Source organism: Egretta garzetta, unplaced genomic scaffold (assembly GCF_000687185.1).
Source record: "Egretta garzetta isolate BGI_Z169 unplaced genomic scaffold, ASM68718v1 scaffold503, whole genome shotgun sequence".
Lineage (NCBI taxonomy): Eukaryota > Metazoa > Chordata > Aves > Pelecaniformes > Ardeidae > Egretta > Egretta garzetta.
Window position 1 is genome coordinate 944872 of NW_009259107.1, and position 23840 is coordinate 968711.

At 37.4% G+C, this 23840-nt stretch overlaps 1 protein-coding gene across 2 annotated transcripts in view; it reads right to left on the reverse strand.

Moving 5' to 3' along the window:
* Nucleotides 1-23840, reverse strand: part of IMMP2L (inner mitochondrial membrane peptidase subunit 2) — a 466129-nt gene that overhangs the window by 440492 nt on the left and 1797 nt on the right. Inside the window, exons 2-4 of one of the 2 annotated variants that reach the window (XM_035890908.1) lie at nucleotides 18835-18938; nucleotides 11467-11476; nucleotides 5195-5223 (exon numbers count right to left, since the gene is read on the reverse strand). In XM_035890908.1, coding sequence (XP_035746801.1) covers nucleotides 5195-5223; nucleotides 11467-11476; nucleotides 18835-18938 — 143 coding nt within the window. The remainder of the gene's footprint in view (nucleotides 1-5194; nucleotides 5224-11466; nucleotides 11477-18834; nucleotides 18939-23840) is intronic. The other variant, XM_009635334.1, reaches the window with a different exon arrangement.

The window sequence follows — 23840 nt, forward strand, 5'->3', positions numbered from 1 at the left end:
TGTTGTTTATCGGGAGCGCATACGAAGAAGCGAGGGCCGGGATTTGACAAGCTCCAAGGTAAACATTGACCTGGTCACCGGTAGGACACAGGAGCCCCCACCGGCCGGGCAGGCCTCGGCCTCTCCCTAGAGCAGAAAGGCACCGTTGCCAAGCCGCCATCGACCGCCACGTCCAACACCAGGGCACTGATGACACTGGTTCACAGCTGTCTGGCAGTAATAAGTGACAAGCAACAAGTGATGGGACGAGAGGAAACGGCCTGAAGATGCACCAGGGCAGGTTTAGATTAGATATTAGAAAAAATTTCTTCACAGAAAGGGCTGTCAAGCACTGGAAGGGGCTGCCCAGGGAAATGGTTGAGTCCCCATCCCTGGGGGTATTTAAAAGGCAGGTAGATGTGGCACTTAGGGACATGGTTTAGTGGTGGACTTGGCAATATTAGGTTTCCGGTTGGACTCAATGATCTCCAGGGTCTTTTCCAACCTAAATGATTCTACAATTCTATGATTCTTTCCCTGTTTTCATTCTCTTTGTGGTTAGAATAATTTCTGTGCTGGTATTCATCATTTTGATCCTGTGAGCTACTGGCAACTCCAGACGGGACAGCCTAGCTCTGCTGCCGGTTGTACTGCACCTTCCTACACGCCATTGCGCAGCGCTTGCCACAACTTTGTTTTCTCAGCAGCCTGAGCCAGGGTTACACAGTTGCACCATCTTAGAGTTGGACCTTTGCCTCTTGACACAGAGGGAGGTAAAAGCTGGGGAGAAGATGAAAGGGGAAGGGTTGCAGAGAGATGTTCACAGTCTATAGGAGGAAGGTAAAAAGGAGCATGCTTGGCATTATCTTCTTAATGGAAATTGCACCAAGTACAACAGAATGCTGCAACTTCACAAAGGAGCTAAATTGCATCTTCCGTTTTTTGCTGCTGACAGTTGTACCCAACAGACGCACATGCACACACACACAATTTTCTTCCACTGAGGTTGCTGACCTACGAAATCACTGTTTACAAAAATCTGTGACTATGTATGCTTTGGTGGGGACATGTGAAAAAAGATGAAAAAACCCAGGGCCAAGTCAAGTTGGTCTTTGGGAGATACAGTTATTAGGAATCATAGAACCCCTTGGATTGGGAGGGCTCTGGGGGAAGCCACCTCGTCTTGCCTGCCAGCACCCCAATGCTTTTTGGCTGAGCTGCTCCAACCAGTGGGTCCACAACCCCATCTTGATGCTTGGGGGCTATTCCAGCTCAGGGACAGGACAGTGTCTTTGTGTTTGCTGAACTTCAGGAGGTTCCTCTTGGCCCGTTCCTCTGTCTCATCCAGGGTACCTCTGAAGACTAATCCTGCCATCAAGGCCGTGAACTGCTTCCCCCCCCTCTGGGTTACCATTACCCGCCGACTTGCTGACGTGCCTTCCGCCCCTTGTGCTGGTAACTGATGATGCTGATGCTGAACAGGATCGGCCCTGACGTTGTTCCTTGAGCAATGCCACCTCTGCTGAGAGGGACCTGGGAGTCCTGGTGGACAATAAGCTGACCATGAGCCAGCAATGTGCCCTTGTTGCCAAGAAGGCCAATGGTATCCTGGGGTGTATTAAGAGGAGTGTGGCCAGCAGGTCGAGGGAGGTTCTCCTCCCCCTCTACTCTGCCCTGGTGAGACCCCACCTGGAGTACTGTGTCCAGTTCTGGGCTCCCCAGTTCAAGAAAGACGAGGAACTCCTAGAAAGAGTCCAGAGGAGAGCTACTAGGATGATAAAGGGACTGGAGCATCTCCCCTGCGAGGAAAGGCTGAGAGAGTTGGGCTTGTTCAGCCTGAAGAAGAGAAGACTGAGAGGGGATCTCATCAACGCATACAAATATCTTAAGGGCGGAAGTCAAGAGGACGGAAGCAGTCTGTTTGCAGTGGTGTCCAGCGACAGGACTAGGGGCAATGGGTGCAAACTGAAACATAAGAGGTTTCAGCTGAATATGAGGAAGAACTTCTTCACTCTGAGGGTGGCAGAGCACTGGAACAGGCTGCCCAGGGAGGTTGTGGAGTCTCCTTCTCTGGAGATATTCAAAGCCCGCCTGGATGAAGTCCTGTGTAGCATGCTCTAGGTGAGCCTGCTTTAGCAGGGGGGTTGGACTAGATGATCTCCTGAGGTCCCTTCCAACCCTTACGATTCTGTGATTCTGTGATTCTGTGAGTAGAGCTGAAACTCCTCCTGCTATACTAATATACCCAGTGTTAATGCAGTATACTATTAGTCAAAGATGAAGTTTGGGATTGTACAGTGACCGAAGCCCCTGTACAATATACCGTACACCATTTCAAAGCACAAGAGCCTAAACAATAAGTATTTAGTTAAATATATATGTATTTAAAAGAAAATATTTCTTTCAATTCATCACTTGTGTAAGAACTTCAGCATTCTCTTTTAAACCCTTGTCATAAAATACTGCTTGAAAATCCTCTTAGAACAATGTGGTGAGAATCTAATTAAATCAAGTTACTGAACTGTATCCATAAACAGTGATTTTAATTCTGTCAACTTAGTATCACTAATGCCATCCATAAATTTTGTCATGTTTACAAAGAAACCATGAAAAAGTCACAGTTTCACTACATAATAAGTTATGCTCTCTTGTGTGACTTTAATGGGCTCTGTTAGGATAACAGCAGCCAGCCAATTTAAAATTTTCAGGCTTCATTTTGTCGACATCTGTGATCCAAAGGGTCACTCATTAAATTATGACCTTTTTTCTTCTGTGTGGTTTAACAGACAGACAGGAAGGAAGGGAAAAAAAGAAGATATTGATATAAATACAAGAACAGTAAGGAAGACCCCCAATATTATCTAATTACCTGCAAGTATAACTCATTAACAGATGCTTGATCACAACAGCATGAAAATTTGACTGTAATATTGAAGACCCTTGTTGGTCAGCTATTACAATCTCACAGAAGGAGGCTCCAAGATATGTACAGTGAAGAGTAAGAGATGTCACCCTGAAATTTAAGATATAACATGGAAAATATTTTTCCTGAGCCTAAGTAAATTGCATGTAAATAATCCTTAAAATTGTACAGTGAAACAAATTCAAATACCTTCATTACTATTTGATCACCTAGGTTAGGGACAGCAGTACAAAACTCATATAGAAATATGGGTTTAGTCTAAATTAAAATCCATGGCATTTATTTGGCCCATCATTTAAAACAAAATGTCTAAGGATAATTGATAAAACCTCATTCCTGGAAGAGCTCATTTTTCTCCATTGACTAGAAAGAAATTCTGGTGAGTAGACTTGATTTATGATATCTAACTATTAAAACAATAGGGATAATTGGAGTAAGTTTAACACAGAAACTCCCCTTGAGGTAATAAAGAAATCTATGTGGAGTTTCTTGAACAATGATGCTCTTGCCCAAGATCAGCATCCTTAGGCATGACAAAATATAAATAATAAAAAAAAAACCAGCCTAAAGTCTTCATCCATGAGGCTTCATTAGAGACTCTTCAAAGGAAAAAAAAAAAAAAAAAACCACTAGTCAAAAGATGCTATGAAGAAAGGAAAATATTTCCTTGCTGGCCAAACCTTAACAGATGAACTAGTCTGTTGCAAGCACTGAAAAAGGAAAGCATTAATGTAACCTGTTCATTTAAGGGAGTCTGCAATGATAAAATAAAACGAAACCAAGGCAGAATTAAAATTAAGATGTCACAACTTCTTCTCTGGAATGTCTAGTGAATAGAGACTCCACCAAAATGCTGCTAGGAGCAACGAAAACAGAACAATCTCACAAAGTGTCGATTGTAGAATTTTTTTCTCCATCACAGGCCTGTTCTCTGCTTCCTTGCTTTCTCTGTGATGGTTCTGTAGGTGTTAATTAGGACCGGTTGAAAGTGACATGATTGACATCCCAAGATTCACACACTCGAATGGAGTGGGGGTTGAAAAGCAGGTCATTGTCCAGTAGAACCCCACCTGCGGCTTGGGTAGGACCTTGGATACAGATGCAATCTAAGCACCAAAACCGATTAACTAGAGACAAACCTAAACACGTGCTTCTTTAGCAACCCTCTACATAAAACTCATAATCACTTTGGTTGCAGTGCTACAAATTCCCTTCAGCTTATTAGTACTCTCCTGAATATAACAACCCAAAGACAGCCAGAAAACAACTTTAGAAAGAGATGTCATTTCCCTGTAAATACACAAGTCAGAATGATTATTTTTTTAAACATGCCCTAAACTGAAAGAACCCTCATATGTGTTTCCTATTCATTACTAAGACAGTGAATAATCCCCATATCCAACTAGAAGCTTACCATTCTATGGGGAGGACCTTCAGCTGCTGCACTATGCACGTTCTATACAATCTGATGAACAGGGATTTTATTTTCAAATACAACACTGTGTCATTCTAGGATCTAAAAATTTTAAATACAATATAGGCCATAAACACATCTATAAATCAACACACTAAAATAGTATAAATAATGTTTTTTAATCTTTTTTTTTAATAAACTGTAAAATAAATACATTTAACATTTTCCCTTTTGCTATTTTTTAAGTCTTCTGATTTTCGGAACTGGTATAAAGTATATATTGGATTTGGACCCTAAGGAGAAAAAGTTGTGAGTAATCTTCTGGGCTGTAGGTTGGAAGAGCAAGACGGGGATTACAGTCTCTCTTCTCACAGGCAATATGAACCTCATACACTCTAAGGAATTACGATAACAGGGATTCCAAATCCTTTCACAGTCTGGGTTCTCAGCAGTACCAATCACTGCTTTTGTTCCAAGTCACCCAGGGAAAGGAGAAAATGACTGACTTTCATAAAGAGCATACACATTTAAGAACTTTTGCAATGGGTGTGAGTGGTATGCTGCAGCCATTCTGCTACTGCATGCCAACTGCTTCAAAATATGACGCCTATGTGTCCATACTTAATATTTCCCAAATGGATTATGTAATCTGAAATTAGTCTATAAATATTACATACTTACAATAAGCACTATTAAATTATTATGCAAGCCTCTTGTTTGCCAGCATGTATATCATAAATACTTTTTTTTAAATTATAATCTCACCAATTTACATTACATTAATGATTTTGCTATTACAGTTCATGAATTCCTAGTGTGGCTAATCTTCTTCCAAAGTTAAAGATCATTTTGAATATCAGCTATTCATAGCAGTCTACATCTGTTCACCTTTTGTACTTGGATCAAACTTACGTAGCAATCTCCAAAATCAGTTTATTCTTAGAAAATACATGAGATACTTATCAGGACCATATGAACACAGGAATCATAAACCTGCTGCGTTCAAAGTGCATGTTTAAAAAAAGGGTTCTTCATGAGGTAACATTAAAAATTGTATGACTTATCTTCATGTAGATAAAGCTCATAACAAAAGCAGTATTAGCGTGTTTTATTTGTCCACTTTGTCAACTACAAGTATGAGACAAAGAGAAAAACAGCAGAATCTTCACCGAGCCCATTCCAATATCAGTCATATTACTATTAACATATCATAAAGCAGGAGTATAACTGGTAGATTAGAGACACCAAAATGGATTATTTCTAGCCTGCAGTAATGCTTTGTGCCAATAAGACCAAATGCTCTGTACATGTTGTCTGAACACCAGGGGCTGACAGACGTTTGCTAGCCCTGCTGTTACCACCTAGACAATGTACTTGTTGCTGCAATGTAATACCTCATGAGCTTTAGCAAACAGCATACAGCTGCACGCAGGAACTGAAACAAGCCACACAGCAGAGCTAAATGTAGTTGCTAGCAGAAATTTCTAGAATAGCCCAGGAGGGCTTTTACAAATCAGGACATGAAGAGTCCCTTCAAATTTAAATTTCCCTTGGCGGTTAGCTGCTGCTGCATTAGCAAATCTTGTGAACTGAAAAGCCCTGCTGAGTTGCCTTACATATAGTTATAGCACCGCTGAAATCCTAAACACAACTGTCTTTGCAAGCCCTAAGTATTTTCGAATGTGTCAATTCATTCACAGACAGAGAGATATGTTATACCTTATCACCAACCACGAGTAAAAGCTGATTAAAATATACATAGAAACAAACACACAAAACCCCCTAGTGCTATAAAGGAGAAAAGTGGCAACTATTTAGAATTATACAGCTGGAATAATGATGGCAGATTTTAGAAAAGTGGGAGACAACAGCTCCTCAGCTGCACACCTCAGTCCTCCAGTTTTAAGGTAACACAACACAGAATCAACGATTACACTGTCTAAATACTTAAACAGACCTCAACGCACTTTATGCATTCACAAACTCTGTAGTCTTTTCAACACCAGAAACGGTCACAGGATTACAAATGAGAACTGACCAGAAGAATAAAACTGGAAGGCCAGCTTTCAAAACTTTCTCAAAGATAACCACTGAGATAATGCCTCAAAAAGGCAAAAGGGGAAAAAAGGAGGAAATATTCTATATGAACATACTCAGCTGTTTCAGTTATCAAAACTAAGAAGCATCTAGACAAAGCTTCAAATGTTAAGATGCACTTTTCTGCTAAATTTGGGTTCAGATATTCAGAGGTCCTTTGTTTTGCTACATCAGGTTTAACTTAATATTGGCTAACACATTTTCACAACATCATCAATTTCTCTCAGCCAAGATTCATCCCAACATCGCACCTTCCCTTCACTGTCAGTTTTAAAATATATGGAATGAGGTGCCCTCTCTCTCAATTACATGCTAATACTGCAGTCCTGCTGATGCACAAAAACCACTGTCTGACCACAGGAAAGCACAAGGTTTCATGCAGTAAGGGTGACAAGTGATAAGTCAACATATTTAAAAAAAAATCTAGCTAACATTCAATATTACAGTCCAGATATCATGGGATAACGTAAAGGTCAAACATTATCTTACGAAGTCAGAAGAGGCCCACGAAAGAGTATCGTTCTTGCAGTTTCCTGGCTTTGCAAGGTATTTTAAATAGGTTACAACAAACATATGTCAACTATACCAGTAGCCCACTTTGGTTCTCAAAGGTGTGCATGCTGTTCCTATGAAGTAGTAGTTATACTGACCTAGAACAGCCTATATTCTTCACAAGTTTTACAAGTAAATCACAGCTCACAGTGAGGAAAACGTAGTTAACAACAAAGTCAGCATTTCACTTTCTATGGAAGTTATTCTTATTTTAAACAGAAATCTGAAACCATCCCATCATAAGCTGTTTGGAACAATGATGCTAAGTCTCTAATTCTGTCTCATGGATTCAGCTAAGCTATTATCAATTAAGGATATGGAATATAACTTGGAATTAAGTTTTCCCCTTTAGTGTTAAACAGATAAGCCTTTGAACTCAAGGAAAGTGCAAACTAATACAAATCTGATGTAGAAAAATACTACTGTCAGTGTCCTGTAGGACTGAGGAACACGCTGTGCATGATCACGCATTTAAATGTCTTCCAACAGTATCTGTTTACTAAGGTCAAACTCAGCACCAGTTTAAAAACAGACTGTTCTGAGGGCGAAGGGGATCTGATGCAGACACAAACATCCCAGCAGGCCTTCTGGGTGTACAGGATGCTATTATCTTTTGCTTGCTGACAATATACTTCCCTTTATATGGCAAGACCACACTTCTCTCATTACAGTTGCCCTAGTTCTTGAAACATCAAAGTTATTGTTCTGAGAATGCCACTAATTTTTCCCTTAAAGCAAACATATAAAACAACACCTAACCCAAGAAATATGATTACTAGGTACCTCTTTTTTGCCTTAAAATATACACCGTTAATTATCGAAACACTAAATGGCACTATGCTATGGATCTTGGTTTTAAGTGAACTATAAATTTAAGTTTTTACCTCTACTTTTTTCTCTAGTCCAAATTTCTGTTTATATTCTACTTTTTTACATTTCATGAAGATAGCCATAAAAGAAGATACCTACACTACCAGGGAAAATCTGAGCTAAGTGGCTAGCGAGTAGCAGGCTAGCTCATTCTGCTCCATATTGGCAGAGGAGACCGGTCAAGTTCAAATCAATTTAAGTTCTATTTATGAAATAAATGAAAAAGATTCTTGTAGATTCTTCCTACATCAAGTCATTAAATTACAGCCGTGACACTAAAATTTGTAGGTCGTGACACTAAAATTTGTAGGTAACCTCTCTGCTTTCTATTTCAATCATATTAATTTTTTTGCCTTCATTTTAGGTGTCTTTTATACTTTACTCCTGACACATTTCTCTCCAGTTTACAGTCAAAATGTTGACCCTGTCCCTTATGAATGAATCCAGTCAGACTTAATTGAAACTTTAACAAGTGAGCAAATAATTACTTGTGTACTTTTCCAGGCTCCTCTTCTCACTTGGGAACTGCTCTCCATGTACATTTGCAAAGCAGTTCCCTTTACTGCAGTGTGTTAAACATGACCCAATGTTCAGCCGTCCGCATGCAGACTGCCACCCACCCCACTGATTGCTTCACCATACGCATCTGCCTGGATCTACTAATTGTTTCTGATTTAGAGAATTTACAATCTAGTTATAAACCACAAATGCAATCTTACCATTCTCTGTACGTTCAGCTATTAACACAACAGGCTTCCAATGCATGACTGGGCCTTTAGGAAACTGCTGTAAGACAAAAATCACAACCACATCTACAGAGTAAGAGGATTTTAGAAACTCCACTTTTGTGTTATAAAAAGAATTAAAAACAGCATAATGGATATTCTAAACACTAACTGGTTATATTGACTTGTACCTTTGAAAGGGTATAGCAATTATGTCTAACATCTTAAAAACTTCCATTGTTGAAATGCCATTTGATGCAGACAAACAGAGTAATTCAGGTTGGAAGGGACCACTGGGATTCATCTGCTGCAACTGCAAAGCTGGATCAGGGTGTTCGGGCTTTGACTCGTCAAGTTTTGAATACATCCAAGGATGGAGGTTTCACAATCTCTCTGGCTAATGACTTAGCCATTCTAATTGTGCAGGTTATTTTCCTTATATCTGGTCTTGCTGCAGTTGTGACTGTTGTCTCTTGTCCCTTTGCTGTGCACCTCCGAGAAGAGTTTGATTCAATTTCTCTGTAGCTAATCAACAGACAGACAGTTGACAACAGCTGGTAAGGTCCCCCCTCAGCTGAACAAATATATATGCATGTATTTAAACATAAATTTTGTTCAGTTGTACTTTCCAGGAGCAGCTGATTGCACATAAAAAAAACTAATGTTACATTCATGAATACAGCCTAATATAATTTCCCTAGAAAATACAGTGATGATAAGGTTAATTATAATTTTAAACCTGATAATTTGCCATTCCCTTGTTTTTGCCTTTGCTAACAAGGCTGAAAAAACAGAAAACAAGGCCAAGACTCTGCTTATTACATGCAAAAATATTCATGCCCACAATATACTCAGCACAGGTCAAGACCCATGATTTTTCTTCCAACTTCACCAATTAGACTGGAAATAAATATTTCTGATGTGTAAGCAGAATTCACTTTGTCAGCGTATGTGTAGTTCATTGAAAGATTCCTAGAAGTAACATTCTGCAGTTAATATTTATGGCTGCTCATAATACAACTGACTAAGCTGGCTTAGGGGAAGTTATTACTAAAAGATATGAAGTCAGCTGTGGCAGTATTTAAACTATAATTTGTCCAAGAACACACTGTATGAAATAGCCCGTATAATAAAACATCACCTTAGTATTTCCCAGACTGTACACAAAATAAAAGCAGCCTCACTGCACAAAAGGCTAAAATGTAAAAATGTATTTAGATATCTTTTTGTGTACTCAAAAACTACAGAACCAATTTCATTTGTTTAATAGCTTATGTCCAGGACTTCTAAAAAAAAAAAAAAAAAAAAGAAAAAAAAAAGTCAATCTTCATCACTTAAGAAAAATTACTGCATTCTAGGTTTCAAGCATTGTTGAATCATATTAAAACATCCTACGTACATTTCTCTGTTAAAGCTGTCATACTATTACAGGTAACAGAACTTAGCATTGGAATATGCAAGCCTTGATGTTAAGGAACCGGATCTCTTTGAAAGAGAATGGTTTCATATGGAGAAGAAAAGGTAAGCTGATCTCCAGAGCTGTTCTGCAAAAAACATTTTTCATTATTCCCTCCCTTTCTAAGTATAGAAAACTTCTTTGGAACACAAGCTGATAGGGCACCTTTAGAGCCAGAATGTGTATTACTCTTGAATCATTCACGATTCAAGTAAAGCAATATGAAAGGTAAGATCTTAATCTAGTGTGAAGTTTATCTTAAACTGAATCTAGTATTTCATCAATTCAGCACAACAAATTTCATCAGTTCAGTGGAACCTAAGTTTAAGTACTTTGATACATATCTTCTTTAGGAGTCATAGTAGGTGCATTGGCTTCCTCACAAGTCCTTTACCTTCAATGGAAAGAAATTACTTTCAACAAACTAGCAGGTTACTTTCAGTTAAACAAGTTTACTTTCAGTTTAACAATCCTCTAAAGCTTCAAGCTACCTGTTCAGCAGATTGAGCACACATTCAAAAATTATGGTCCATCTATACTTATCATAATCAAAAATACACTTGGTATTTTTCTGTAAGGATAATCATATGAACACCTATGACTTTTTTTTTAATCCTATACCATCACAGATGTTCAGTCTGAATTTACTTAAGAAGGAGGTGTCTAATCTGAATACCCTATGCAGAATGAGCATTGGAATTCCCTGTTAGTTGCTGAAACAATCATATTTCCTGCCTCTTCCAGCAATGACGTTGTGTAGACTATTTCACTGACTTGTAAAACCTTTCCTAGCTCTAGGTACCTACAAGCAATGCCAGTCATAAAAACCCAGTAATTACTTCTCAACAGTTGGAAATGTACTGAGAAAAAATATATCAAATATTTCCCTATCAGAGTTGTCAATTTTTCTTAAGGTTAAAGAAAAAAAAGTTTAGGAAAAATATACTGTTACCTTTCTGTACATACATCGCGGCAGGCATTTCTATCACCAGATTCTGCTGAAAGCAAAGCAAGTTCCTAGCATCTAAATTATAAATATTTCAAAAGGTAAAAGTGACATTTTTCTAAACCAAGGCAGGTTTCAAGCTCCTTTTGCTCAACATGACCTTCGCAGGGCACTCAGCCATCACACTGTAAGGCAGAGAGTTACAGGATCGCAGACAGCTTTCCAGTCAATCAAATCATGCCTGTAATTTTTGCAATATTTCAAGCAGCTGTCCACTTAGACCCAGGATAGCCAACATACTATGACTGCCCATCATCAAGAACAGCAGAAAAACCTATTCTGTGCTGTTCCCTTTTCTACTGAATAGAGGCAGGTAAAAGTTACTTATTTGTTAGAATAGGCTTTTTCCCCCCTTCTTGTCTTCATATGCCTGATCACTAAAAAGTGAAGTAAAAATAATCGAATTAATAAATAAATTGATTTTGTTTTGAGATTGAAAATAACTGTTAACAGTCTTCCTTCAGCAGAACATATGTCCTCCTATGTATTAATTAGCTGCTAATACCTTATCTGATCATCTTACAACTTACAGATCACAACAAAACCAGTTTTTCTCCCATCTTTCTTGCTTTCCAAAGAATCAGACGTATATATATTTGGATGAAAGTTCAAATGTAACTTGTTTTTATTATTCACATCCTAATCTGGCTGAGTTGCGACCTAACCATAACTCAGTTATTCCAGCATAAATACAGATGAGCCAAGAAGAAAAATACTTAAAACAAGGAGTACAGATCAATAGATAATCCTGTATAAAACAGCTTTAGTCTTGACACTATTGAATTGGTACTGAGGTTGGTAAGATTGCAGTTTCCCTCTACTTCCACTAGACTATGTCTTAGTGAAATTTTATGCTACTTATCTGAGCAGTAAATTCAACAAAATATCACAGAGTGTGTATCTGATTTTAGTTATTTTTGTCAGGTCCCCCAAATGCTGCATTTTAAGTGAAAAGCAAAGGATTTATGCAGCAAAAACAACCCAAGACCAAAACCAACAGCAAAAGACAAATTAATAGCGCTTTTTAGTTTTTCCAAGTTGTACCCTTCAGCCACTATAGGAGCAATACCTCAGATGAGAACAGATGGAATTATCTTATGAATAGTCATTAAGATTAAACTATGCTCTAACTAATAGGAATTAACATTTTAAACAGAATTTCTGACAACCACACTGATGTCCATACATTTATTTGAGGGATGCTAACTAGAATAAAAAAATTGATTCAGGTAATGGTCTTCTGTTACTAAATCGCAACATTTGCTTTTAGAGTCAAAATTACTGATCTCACAGCAAGGTTCCACATCCACTTATATCTATTAAGTATCTGATGGACACTTAATATTTTTACCTGACATATGTTGCTGGGATGGAACAACAATTTATTCTTTTTTTAATTACCAACTAAATCATGGAATCATAGAATTGTTTGGGTTGGAAAAGACCTTTAAGATCATCAAGTCCAACCGTTAACCTAACCCTGCCATCCCACCACTAAACCATGTCCCTAAGCACCTTGTCTACCCAGCTTTTAAATACCTCCAGGGATGGGGAACTCTACCACTTCCCTGGGCAGCCTGTTCCAATGCTTGACAACCCTTTCATTGAAAAAATTTTTCCTAATGACCTACCTAAACCTGCCCTGGCACAACTTGAGGCCATTTCCCCTCGTCCTATCGCCCATTACCAGGGAGAAGAGGCCGACCCCCACCTCACTACAGCCTCCTTTCAGGCAGTTGTAGAGGGTGATAAGGGCTCCCCTCAGCCTCCTCTTCTCCAGGCTAAAATTGGCCACATTCTGGTTTATGTTAGCTTAATGTGTTTAAGCTTAATGTTCACTTTTGGCCTATCAGCTTAACTCGGTAATCAATTAAGTGGTTTTTAGTAAACTTGCAATGTAGTACTCTAATGCATACTCTAATAAATATTTAACAAGCAAGAATTTGTTTCTTAATTCAATAGCAAGGCTGATAGAATCAAAATCAACCAGAATATGAAGTTCTCACTGGCCCGACTTACAATAATACAGTGCTCTTTCTGATCAACTAACGCCCCTTTCACAAATGGCCTAGGCCATCTGACTTCCACATCATTAACTTTTTTAGAAAAGAAAATATATTTATTTTTAATTCTCAAAATTGCCATTTGACCACTAAAGAATCTGTAAGCCACAACATTCATATATGTTACTTTTTGGCCTAAAGATTCTACCCAGACGCTCTCCAGCAATCATTCTTGCAATCAATTCTTGTAAACTAACTACTCATATCCGCAGACTTTAAATTAAAAACCCTTAATTTTAACTACAACTTCTTTCCTCCACGACTACTCAATTTCCACAATATTACAATAATTGCCTACTTAAACCCATCCTGAGCACTTCATAGTAAAACCAGGGATCATGTATGGTATCCGAAGACTTTCTTTAAAACATTATTTTTACCTACGTTATGAATAGAAGATGCAAGTCTTTATTTCATCAACAGCATTAACACACTCACATATAGTACAATATCTACTCTAAGAATAGACTGTAACACAGATAATAGAAGTAGAACTACGTATTTGATTTTTACCAGGAAAAGACAGGAGGGTTTTTTTTCCCAGCTAAAAGAACAGAATAGGAAAAGATTTTCTGAGGTCACTGAGGCACAGAAAGTAAAGTGATTATTTAGCTTCTATGTCAGCACAACCTCCTTTGCAGTGTCCTACCTGCCAGAAGACAGATGACTTGGTACAGGGACCTAAGTACAAACAAAAATAGAATAGAAATTGGAAGACTTAAGAAGGTCAGGCAGAAGTATACGGAAAATGTTGTACAGTACTTTAGTCAGAAAGAAGCTTTCTTAAAAATAATGCTGGAACTATTAAATATCTTTTTGTGTTACATCTATCAGAATTTAGTAGGAAATCCTTTCATAATTACAACTACTGATTCAAATTCAAGGCAGTTCCTTCAATAAGTACCTTTTTTACTGATTTTTATTTTGCTAGGCTAGTCTTATTAATGCAATTCCAATTAGTGATGTTTTATGAATAGTATGTATTCACTTTGCACCATTGGAGAACTCTTTTGTTTCCATCAACTGAACAAGACCACATTCCTTCAAAATTTGGGTTATTCAGATTTGTGTGAATAGGCTGACACTTGTTGAACTATCACATAAAATCACCACGGCAACTATCTTTTCCAATTCTTATTTCTGAACAGATGTCAGTGAGGGATACAGCAGCAGAGACAACCTCATGCGCAGTACTTTGATTCTTCCTCCAGTGTTGATTTGCACTGGATTTTTCAGAGCTCAAATGCATATAACCATACACAAAACTACTTAGCAGTTACCAAAAGTAAGGGAGTTTGCTGCAAGGCCTGAACATAATCTTACAGTCAGAGGAAGCAGTGACAGAAGCTACTTAATATCCTTCTTCAGGATAGGAGATAGGAAGTAAGCTTTTTTTTTTTTTTTAAATGTCGAAGAATTTTCCATGTAAAAAGTTGTTTTTGTACTTAAAGCAATTATGCTTTTGTATAAGAACTCACAAGAAGCTGACAAAATATGAAGCAGACAAATTTACTTCCTTATTATTACAGCTGACCTTTAAAAATGTATTTTTAAATACACTGCCCATTTTCATTTAGCTATTATAGTTCAAAACTGAAGAAGCATGTTACCATTCAGAATGTACAGAAAACCAGCTTTAGTTCTCAATCTTTTCCCAGATTACGTTAATATAGCTATTTTTATTTAATGTATAAGCACACATTCTAACTTAGAAATGGAGGGACACGTGGTAACCTACCCAGCAAGTAGGTTCCTGCTCTCGGTCACACCTTGAAGAAGGTGTTCTCTCTATTACCAAAGTAACATAACCTCCAAAGGCTAAAGTTAGTATCTGTTAATATTTACCACCTTGAAATGTCATCATTCAAAATCTAACAACCCTATTTATATTGCAGTCATTGTTAACTCCTTTGTTAAAAACCTAGTAACCAAGCAAAGAACAAGACAATGTCCAAACCTTTATTTATGTAAAATTTAAATGTCTGAATAAATACTGTTGTGTCTTCATTTCAAAAGCTTACTTAAATTTTGTCATATTGATAAAACACCCATTCTACATACACATGCTGATTTTGCAATCTTCTGCATATTGCAACAACTTCTTTCTACATTAAGACAGGAATTCGGGAATAAAAAGAGTGCAAGACTTTACATTCAGGATATAAGGTTTTCAGTAGAGACAAGTAAAATTAATTCTAGAGCTACAAATCACTCTTTGGCAACATCTTTTTACACCACCGCCTCTATTCGTATGCAGTAGAAACCAAATTAGGTATAGGTAAGTTGGCAAAAATGTCCATTAATACTCCACATAAAAGCACTATCTCTACTAGTAGTGGGAAATGCAGTTGCACCGTATATTCCCAAGGACCTGCATGAGCTGTATAGCCCACACGGTGATGCATCCTGCTACAGCTACAGTGCTGTTGGCATTCAAACTTTACAGAGCAAAACCAGCTGGGAGAAGCCTAGTCATCCTGTAACTCATCCTGCAGTATCTGATAAAGTTCTACATAACTGTTGGGATCTACCTCAGCAGACCTCTTACAAAACAAAGTGCCTGTTTCACCACAGCAGTTATTGAAAGATCAAGGTCTGCCTGGCAAATATACACATTCACTTATCTTTTAAAGATGACCTCATGTGCCACATGACTACATTGTCTCTTTGAAGACAAATAAATGCATTTCCAAAACAAAGAAAATAACACACTTTTATTTGCATCTGTTTAAGACATGCAAAGGTAGTATTCTGGAACACGTAATAGTAGAAATAATTTAATTTATTGAAAAAATATTCCTGTTTTGATTTTTAATTTATTAAGTCCCAGTAATATAGCAGTATCTAAATTAAGCACTCAAGCAAATGATCAAATTAAGGATGATATTAATTTCCCTTAGTTCTGAATCAACTTAAAATTGTGAGTTCAAAAGTTGTAACGTGTAACACTGAGTTCTATTAATTATGGTATCAATAAGGATGAGTTCAAGCTAATAGAAAAAATTCCAAAACATCTTCTAAAAAGCTGATGTAAGATTTAACTATTTGTAAAACACTAAACTGAGAGTAAACAAATAATTCTTTCCTACCAACTTATTCTCTCCATTGGTTTTATCTGACTCTAATTTTAGACTTTTAAGGACTAACGCCATTCTAAATATTATGTCTAGAACCAGGTATATGTACATGTGTGCACACACAATGGCTCATTTCACAGCTGTGGTTGTGATGCATTGTTATATCTACATCAGATGCAGAGACACACATTTCCATAAACATGCAGTGTTCATATAATACCTTAACCAGGCATAAACACCACCAAGTGCTTGGGGACAGGGTGCTCATTTCTAATCAAAGTCAGCAAATAACAAAACCGTATTTGTTCATCAAGCACTAGATTGGATGAGAAAGCAAAAACTTTTGGATCTGCAAGCAGTATAGAAAGCATAATCACAGGCTGATTGATTCTCTCTTGGGGCATCCAGGGCCACCAAGACTAACTCATCTCTTTGCTCCAGGGTTTGGCTGTTGGCCATCTACTTACACTGGACTTTGCCAGTTGGGATCTCAACAGTCCCTTTTGGGAGTTGCGATAGAAACAGCACCCATCCAGAACGATACCATATTTCTGATGGTATGAAGAAAGCAAAGGGCTTAGATGGCCCTGGTCAAGCTACCACAAAGGAATATTGACCTCAGCCCTTGTTCTGCAAAAGACCACCCTCCCACAACCTCATAGCTATTTTCTACTATGACTTCGCAAAAAAGAGACAGTGGATAATGGCTAAGCAGCCAAGTAGGATATGAAAGAAGGTTTACATATCTCAGTCACACCAACACTTTTCTCATCTGAATTTCTAACAGGAACAGAAAAAGCAGCAGCTGATGGGAGACTGGCCTTCCCTGTTCAAGCCTTGCTTAAATCAGCCAAATCCTCTGAGGACCACTGAGTAAAATTCATGCATATACATAGGGTATCTATTCGCTAGTGAGTTGTAGAAACCATAGGTAAACAATCAAAAAGGATAAAAATATTAACCTGTTTACACAATAAAAGCCTCATGTGCAAAACCTTAAGTCTGAAACAACACACATGGGTACAAAAGCACACCCAGGTACTATACCCTGCAAGTCTTTACAACACAATTAAAAACTTCACATTGCAGTAAGCTAGTAGGTCAAAGCTGCTTCTAACAAACCCATACCATGAAGTACTTAAAAGTTGCTACTGTTATATGAAATATCCTTCAGTATTGTCATATCAAAACTATTCAATAGATTATTTTTACATTGTTTAACTTCCTTTGTGTTGTTCTTAAAGTCCTTTTTGAATTCTCTAGTCTGACTATTCAGTTTCTTCTCCAAAGATTAAGAAAAACCTCAGTACAGTGCATAAATACAATGCAACTTCTTCCAGGTGGGTGCAAATAAGCTCCACCAATAATAGGCAAAATTTTCAAAACATACAAAAAACGCCACAGCGTCTAAAATATTAGTTATCATGCCCAAACATACAGCAAAGTGAAAGCAATCAATGCAGATGGCTCAGATGGTACCACAAACCTTCAAGTAGTATAAGAATGAAACCATTCATTCTGTTTTCTGCAGACATGTTTATCTTCTATTCAGTCTATTAATTACTAATCAATTACACTCACTGTTTTAAACAATCACGAGAGCATGACTTGAGCAGAGGAAAGCACACATAGGCAGAATCAGATTTAATAAGCAGCCATTAAGTGACCTGAAATTGGAGTCCTTTTGCAATATTAGGTGTCGCAAACATTAATAAATTCATCTTTGTAGCTAGACCATTCACAGAAAATCTTGCATGCCAGATAATAACACAGACCATAGAGTAAACTTTGTTCCTAACAAAAGAAGAGTACATGAGAGAGTTTGGTTTAAGTGCTGGTAGGGAAAATCATCATAAAAATTACTACTACAGTGAAGAGGTAGGCAAAAAAATGGGACAACTAGAGGAGAGATATGACAAAAAGAAAGCCAGATACTATAGCTTCCGAAGACAGCTGTTATAATTTACATATTGTGCATTTCACTTACAAAACTAAAACCTTAACTTAAACTATCCAAGCATGTAGTATGAGTATGTATTATAACATTGTGTCAGTTATGCACACTTTGACATTCCATTTCTATATTACATTAAGGCTGAAATGGAGTTTCTGTCCTGTTAGTCTTTAATATTTTCAACAGCGAAACACTGCCACCTCTTGGCTTGATACATAGACCTCCCCATTATAATTGTAAAACTTTTTTTTTTTTTTTTCCACATTTGTCCTTTATGGAAACAGCTGAATTCTTGTGATCTTATTTCTGTAGCCAGATTTCAACAGGAAAATAAAAGTTAGTAATAATTGGTATAGAAACACTATTTTTCTCACATATATGAGTGCATAGCCAAACAACTTTAAAAGTATACTCCATTAAGCCACATGATGTTTTGACTATTTTCTCTGATTATTTCACCGCTCTTTTCCCTTGGTGGTTTTGGTAAACATGTATACTGTATCACATAATATCTTACACTGCATTCCTTTCAAGTAAAAACTTGGTAATGCATTCTTTGAACATCTGAGTTTTGAAAACTTACTATAGTGACAACAATAATGTATTAATAAAAAAATTGTTCCTTGTTCATATATATACTTACTCTAGATTAAATACTAAATACTGATGGTTCAACATTTATATAAGCATGTATTGAAATGTATGTAAAATTACTTACACCAATGACACAATGTCCCCACGTTGTACATCGTAATTTCGAATGCTCCAGTGGTTTAAGAGCACTACATCAGATGCTTTTCTTCCCCCGGGGTTCAAAGATGGCTAAGAGAAGGGGAAAACAAAAAGCTTTAGATCTACTTTCCTTTATGAATCTTCCACCTAACTCTCATTCCATCAACAGGTGAAATCCATTAAAATCAATGAAAATGTACCCACTTACTATAAGAGGACCAAGAATCTGTTGCATTCTGGGAAATGTATTTCTTTATTAAATGCTATGTTAAATGTCATTAATTTATGACAACCTACAGTTCACATCTTTCAACGCACTACTGCATGCAAATTAAATTACGCAGGATACATACTTATGACAAACCTGATGAAAAGAAGTGATGGCCTTTACTGCATACCATTTAATATCAAAACCAAAGGAGAACCAAGAACGCTAATTCCCAGAAAAAGCAAACTTTCTGCAGGCATCTGACTGCTTATACAAGCATAACGCACTAAAAACGAAATATGTACTTGTAACAATACTAATCTCAGCACTCTGCAAAGGGAAAAAACAAACCCCATACCTACAGCATATACTGACAGCACCAGTAAATGTGGGCATTCCATAACAGGATTCGAAGAAGCATGAACTCTCACAGAGCCATACTTAGTATTTAACTTTAAAAGCTATTTAAAAGCGCTGATTTCTCTTTGCTACAGTTTCTTCAATCACCTTTTCTTTGCTAGCCAGTTCAGCTGATTTTTCAAATGGGATTTGTGAAAAACCAGCTTTTTAATGTGCAACAAAAAGTAATGTGCTGGGGCCCTGAGTAGGGTGTAAGTCACACGAGCAGCACAGAATATGATAGTTCAAAATAATAAATAGGGGTGGGGGAAGGTAAATGCACAGTATGTTTAGCTAAACAGCAAACGAGGCCAGTTACATTTCAAACTGTGGATTAAATTAAAATCATTAAAATCCACAGAAACATGGTTCAAGACTAAGCTGTAAGTACATTAACACTCGTCGTTATTTTATTGACTACAGTCTATACACTGCAAGAGCTAGATAAATGAATACTAGAAGCTAATGAGCAGATATTTGATTATTATTTTTTTAATCAGGATTTTCCAGAATTATTTTCCACCTCCATAGCATCTTTCACCAAAGGACAGTATGTTTGCTTACAAATTCTTTACATACAAATTCACAAACAATTCACAGCCATACTCATTTTACCAAATGCAGGCACATATGGGCCAGAAGCTAAGAATAGTACTAGACATTAGGCAAAGAAGCAGATCTTAGAAAGCAGGAATCATACATATGGTATATTCTCACAAAGTAAACTGCTTAGTACTCAAAAGTATCTGCCTTAAAAGGCCAAAAGAGAAGGTCAAAACAAATGGAAATTTTAAACCCATTGCTCCAAGAGATAATGCATCTCACAGCTGATACTTAAAATAAGATTTCCACGACTGTTCCCAAACTTTTCTTCACAACTACATCTATATCAACTTTATCTTACAGAGAAATACACCAGGTAGTTACAGTATTGCCCTAGTTGTATTATCCCAGTTGACTTCTACTGTTTTCTGTACTTAAACAAATAAAATGCTTTAGAATTTAAATACATCTAGATATTGCATAATCTCTTTAAGTTAAAGTACTCTAAATGTAATACCATATTACTTGTTATTTTAAACAATACATTGCTCATGTGGTTTTGACATACAGAGTTGATATCCAACTCATTACACATTAGAGTTATGTTTGAGAAATACAACAATGTAGAATTTTTTTTTTTCCTTCCCACAGAACACCCTGACATATTCAAAATGCGCAGACAAAAATACTATTTTGGTAGAAGAAATGTAAGGAAAAATAGAAGGAGACAACTTTCATTTTATATCAACGATTAGTTTTCTGTAAAAAAAAAAAAATCATCTAAATCCTTCAGCAAGTCTTTCTCTAACATAAATAAATAACATTGTGATTCCACAACAAAAAGTATTGAAACAATTTAATGCAGTGTATTCAGAGACAACTTATTCCCCATGACATTTTTCCTAGCAGTAAGGTCTCAGGTCCAGCAAAACAAAAATACAGCTTCTGAAAAAGTAGTCAACAAATAGGCTCACAAGGGGTCTTGATTTTTATAAGAAACAAAATAATACAGGGGCTTCTTCTTTCCTCTAGTTTTAAGCATTATAACTTGTTTGTCTAAGTTCTTGGCGTAATAGCCTGCTACAAATGAGACACACAGGTCTTAATTTAAAACTGTAGTGCAGAAGACACAAACATTCGACAGCCATATGACAAAGCCTCACAGGACATGAGGTTCCGTAAGTAGGAGTGTAAAAGCATGCCCTTTTACTATAAATAATGATCCACTTGATTGTTGTTATGCTGCTAGTGAATACCAGAAGGTCACAACTTATTTGCTTATAGCTTGGGGAACATTCACATGAGCTCACAGGCCTAGGTACAGTAATCCTAATAATAAAGTTAGGAGAAACTGCTGCAGAATAATTACAACTGCTATTATGTATAATGGAATAGAACATTATTCAATAACGTTTGCTGCTGAAACAAGCGTGCTTCATCAGAGCGCACTGGTCAGGAGACTTGCTACAATCCCTGGTACTGAACTGTTTGCCACAGAACTTGTATATAAAGTTGCACATACACTGTCATCTTCCATCTCACTTGAAAACAGTCCATTTGGTTTAATGAATTTACAAATTTATATAGCCACAGGGGGATCCCTTTTCCACATCATTATGTATCAAGAGTTCATAATACCAGACAAGCAATGAAAGTCAACAGAAAAAACAAACATAAATGGACATCAAGATGTAAAAAAGGTATCCGTATGATAGCAAACATGTTAAAGTATATATCCAGAATTACAAGAGTCACAAAAAATCCACAACAGCCAATTAAGAAATCATATTACCAGTTATTTAAGTCACACTCAGTGTTGTAAATAGATTACAACTCACTTGAAACCCACTATTAACAAAATGCTAGATGAGCACATCAATCTGTAAAATGAAACACCTCATGTGAAGATTCAAAAAACAGTAATTTTGGAAAGAAAAAATAGAGTAATGAAACAATTCAAGATGTGAAATTATAAATTGCAACAGCTCACTGTTATTCCCTATAGGTTAGAGTTAATACTCATATACACTGAAGTCAGCACAAGTGAAAGAATTATGACAGGTTGCTGAAGGCACTGTAGAAACACAAAATCAGCTTGAGACAATGAAATACATGAAGTCTGTATTAATTGACTGGGAATAAATCAGAAAATTTGTATTTTCATTAGAACCTTTCTGCAGCATGCTTGGCAGGGTGTCAAAAAGTATTACCATCGTCAGTAACTATGAAGCAGCAGTAAGGCTGGTCCAAAACAAAAAGAGAAAGGGAGGAGGGAGAGAGAGAGAGCACAACAGAGAGCAAGAGCACGAGAGTGAGCATGACACAGAGATTTATTCCTTGCTTCTTGTCAGAACTTTTAATTTCAGGCTTGTGCTGGTTTTGGCTGGGATAAAGGTAATGGTCACAGTAGCTAGTATGGGGCTACGTTTTGGATTTGCGCTGAAAACAGTGTTGGTAATAGAGGAATGGTTTCATTACTGCTGAGCAGGGCTTACACAGGGTCAAGGCCTTTTCTGCTTCTCACCCCTGAATAGGCTGGGGTGCACAAGAGGCTGGGAGGGGGCACAGCCAGGACAGCTGACCCCAACTGACCAAAAGGCTATTCCAGACCATACGGTGTCACGCTCAGTATATGAAGCTGGGGGAAGAAGAAGGAAGGGGGGGATGTTCAGAGTGATGGCGTTTGTCTTCCCAAGGAACCATTACACGTGATGGCGCCCTGCTTTCCTGGAGATGGCTGAACACAGGTAGCAGTGAATGAATTCCTTGCTTTGCTTTGCTTGAGCGCACAGCTTTTTCTTTACCTGTTAAGCTGTCCTTATCTCAACCCACGAGTTTTCTCACTTTGACTCTTCTGATTCTCTCCCCTATCTCACCTGGATGGAGTGAGCAAGCAGCTGTGTGGGGCTTAATTGCCACCTGGGGTTAAACCACAAGGCTCAGCATGAGCCACAGTGACGAGTACACATCTAGATAGATGTTTTAGAGGTCTATTACAAACAAAGTCTTGGGAATCATACCATGATATCTTCAAATTGAAGCAATAAGATATCATTGGAAGCACGTGATTGATGGATATATGACTACATGCTGACCGAACTTCACTCTCCCCCATACCCATAGCTTTCAGATACTTTCAACATACATCAGTCTTCAGAGAACACAGCAAACAGACGGAATTGCAACACAATGACCAGCACTCCTTCAAGCTACTCTGCAAGAGAGGGATATATTCCTTATAATTATGTCCCTGTCAGACTTAGTTAGGTGACTAATAAATCTTGGCAAGGAAATTAGTATCTTATTAGAAGCACTAGGAAGCCTTTTTTTGTAGCCTGAAAAACATCCATAGGCATAAAAGTTTAAAACAAGCCTCTATTTCAGTGCTACAGTCCAGAATAAAACCAGAAAGAGAATTTTTCAGACACTGAGATGTCAGTAAAATTAGAAAAGTCAGCTTTCAAGCTACCCATACTTCAATCAACAGAGGGAATGTTTAGTCAACAGACACAGCAAGTGAAGAGCTTAGATTTTAATCACCCACTGAATATATATTGCGTTCCCTAGCCACTATGAAGAGTGCCTATCCTTCTTTGTCAGGTTGGATAAATCTGAGCAAATAACTGTAGTGTTTTTCAAATCTTCCATGGATAAACCACAGTTAACTATATGCCCTTCAAGTGAGTGCAGAAGCAACACTCTAGAACACCACCAGAGCACTCCTTAACACTTGAGACTCCGACTTCAAAGGAAACACAAAAATGAGGTCTTGACAAGAGGAGCTCAACAGACATGTGGAGTAGGGAAATCTAGATGATTTCTTTTCAGCTACTGAGGTAAAA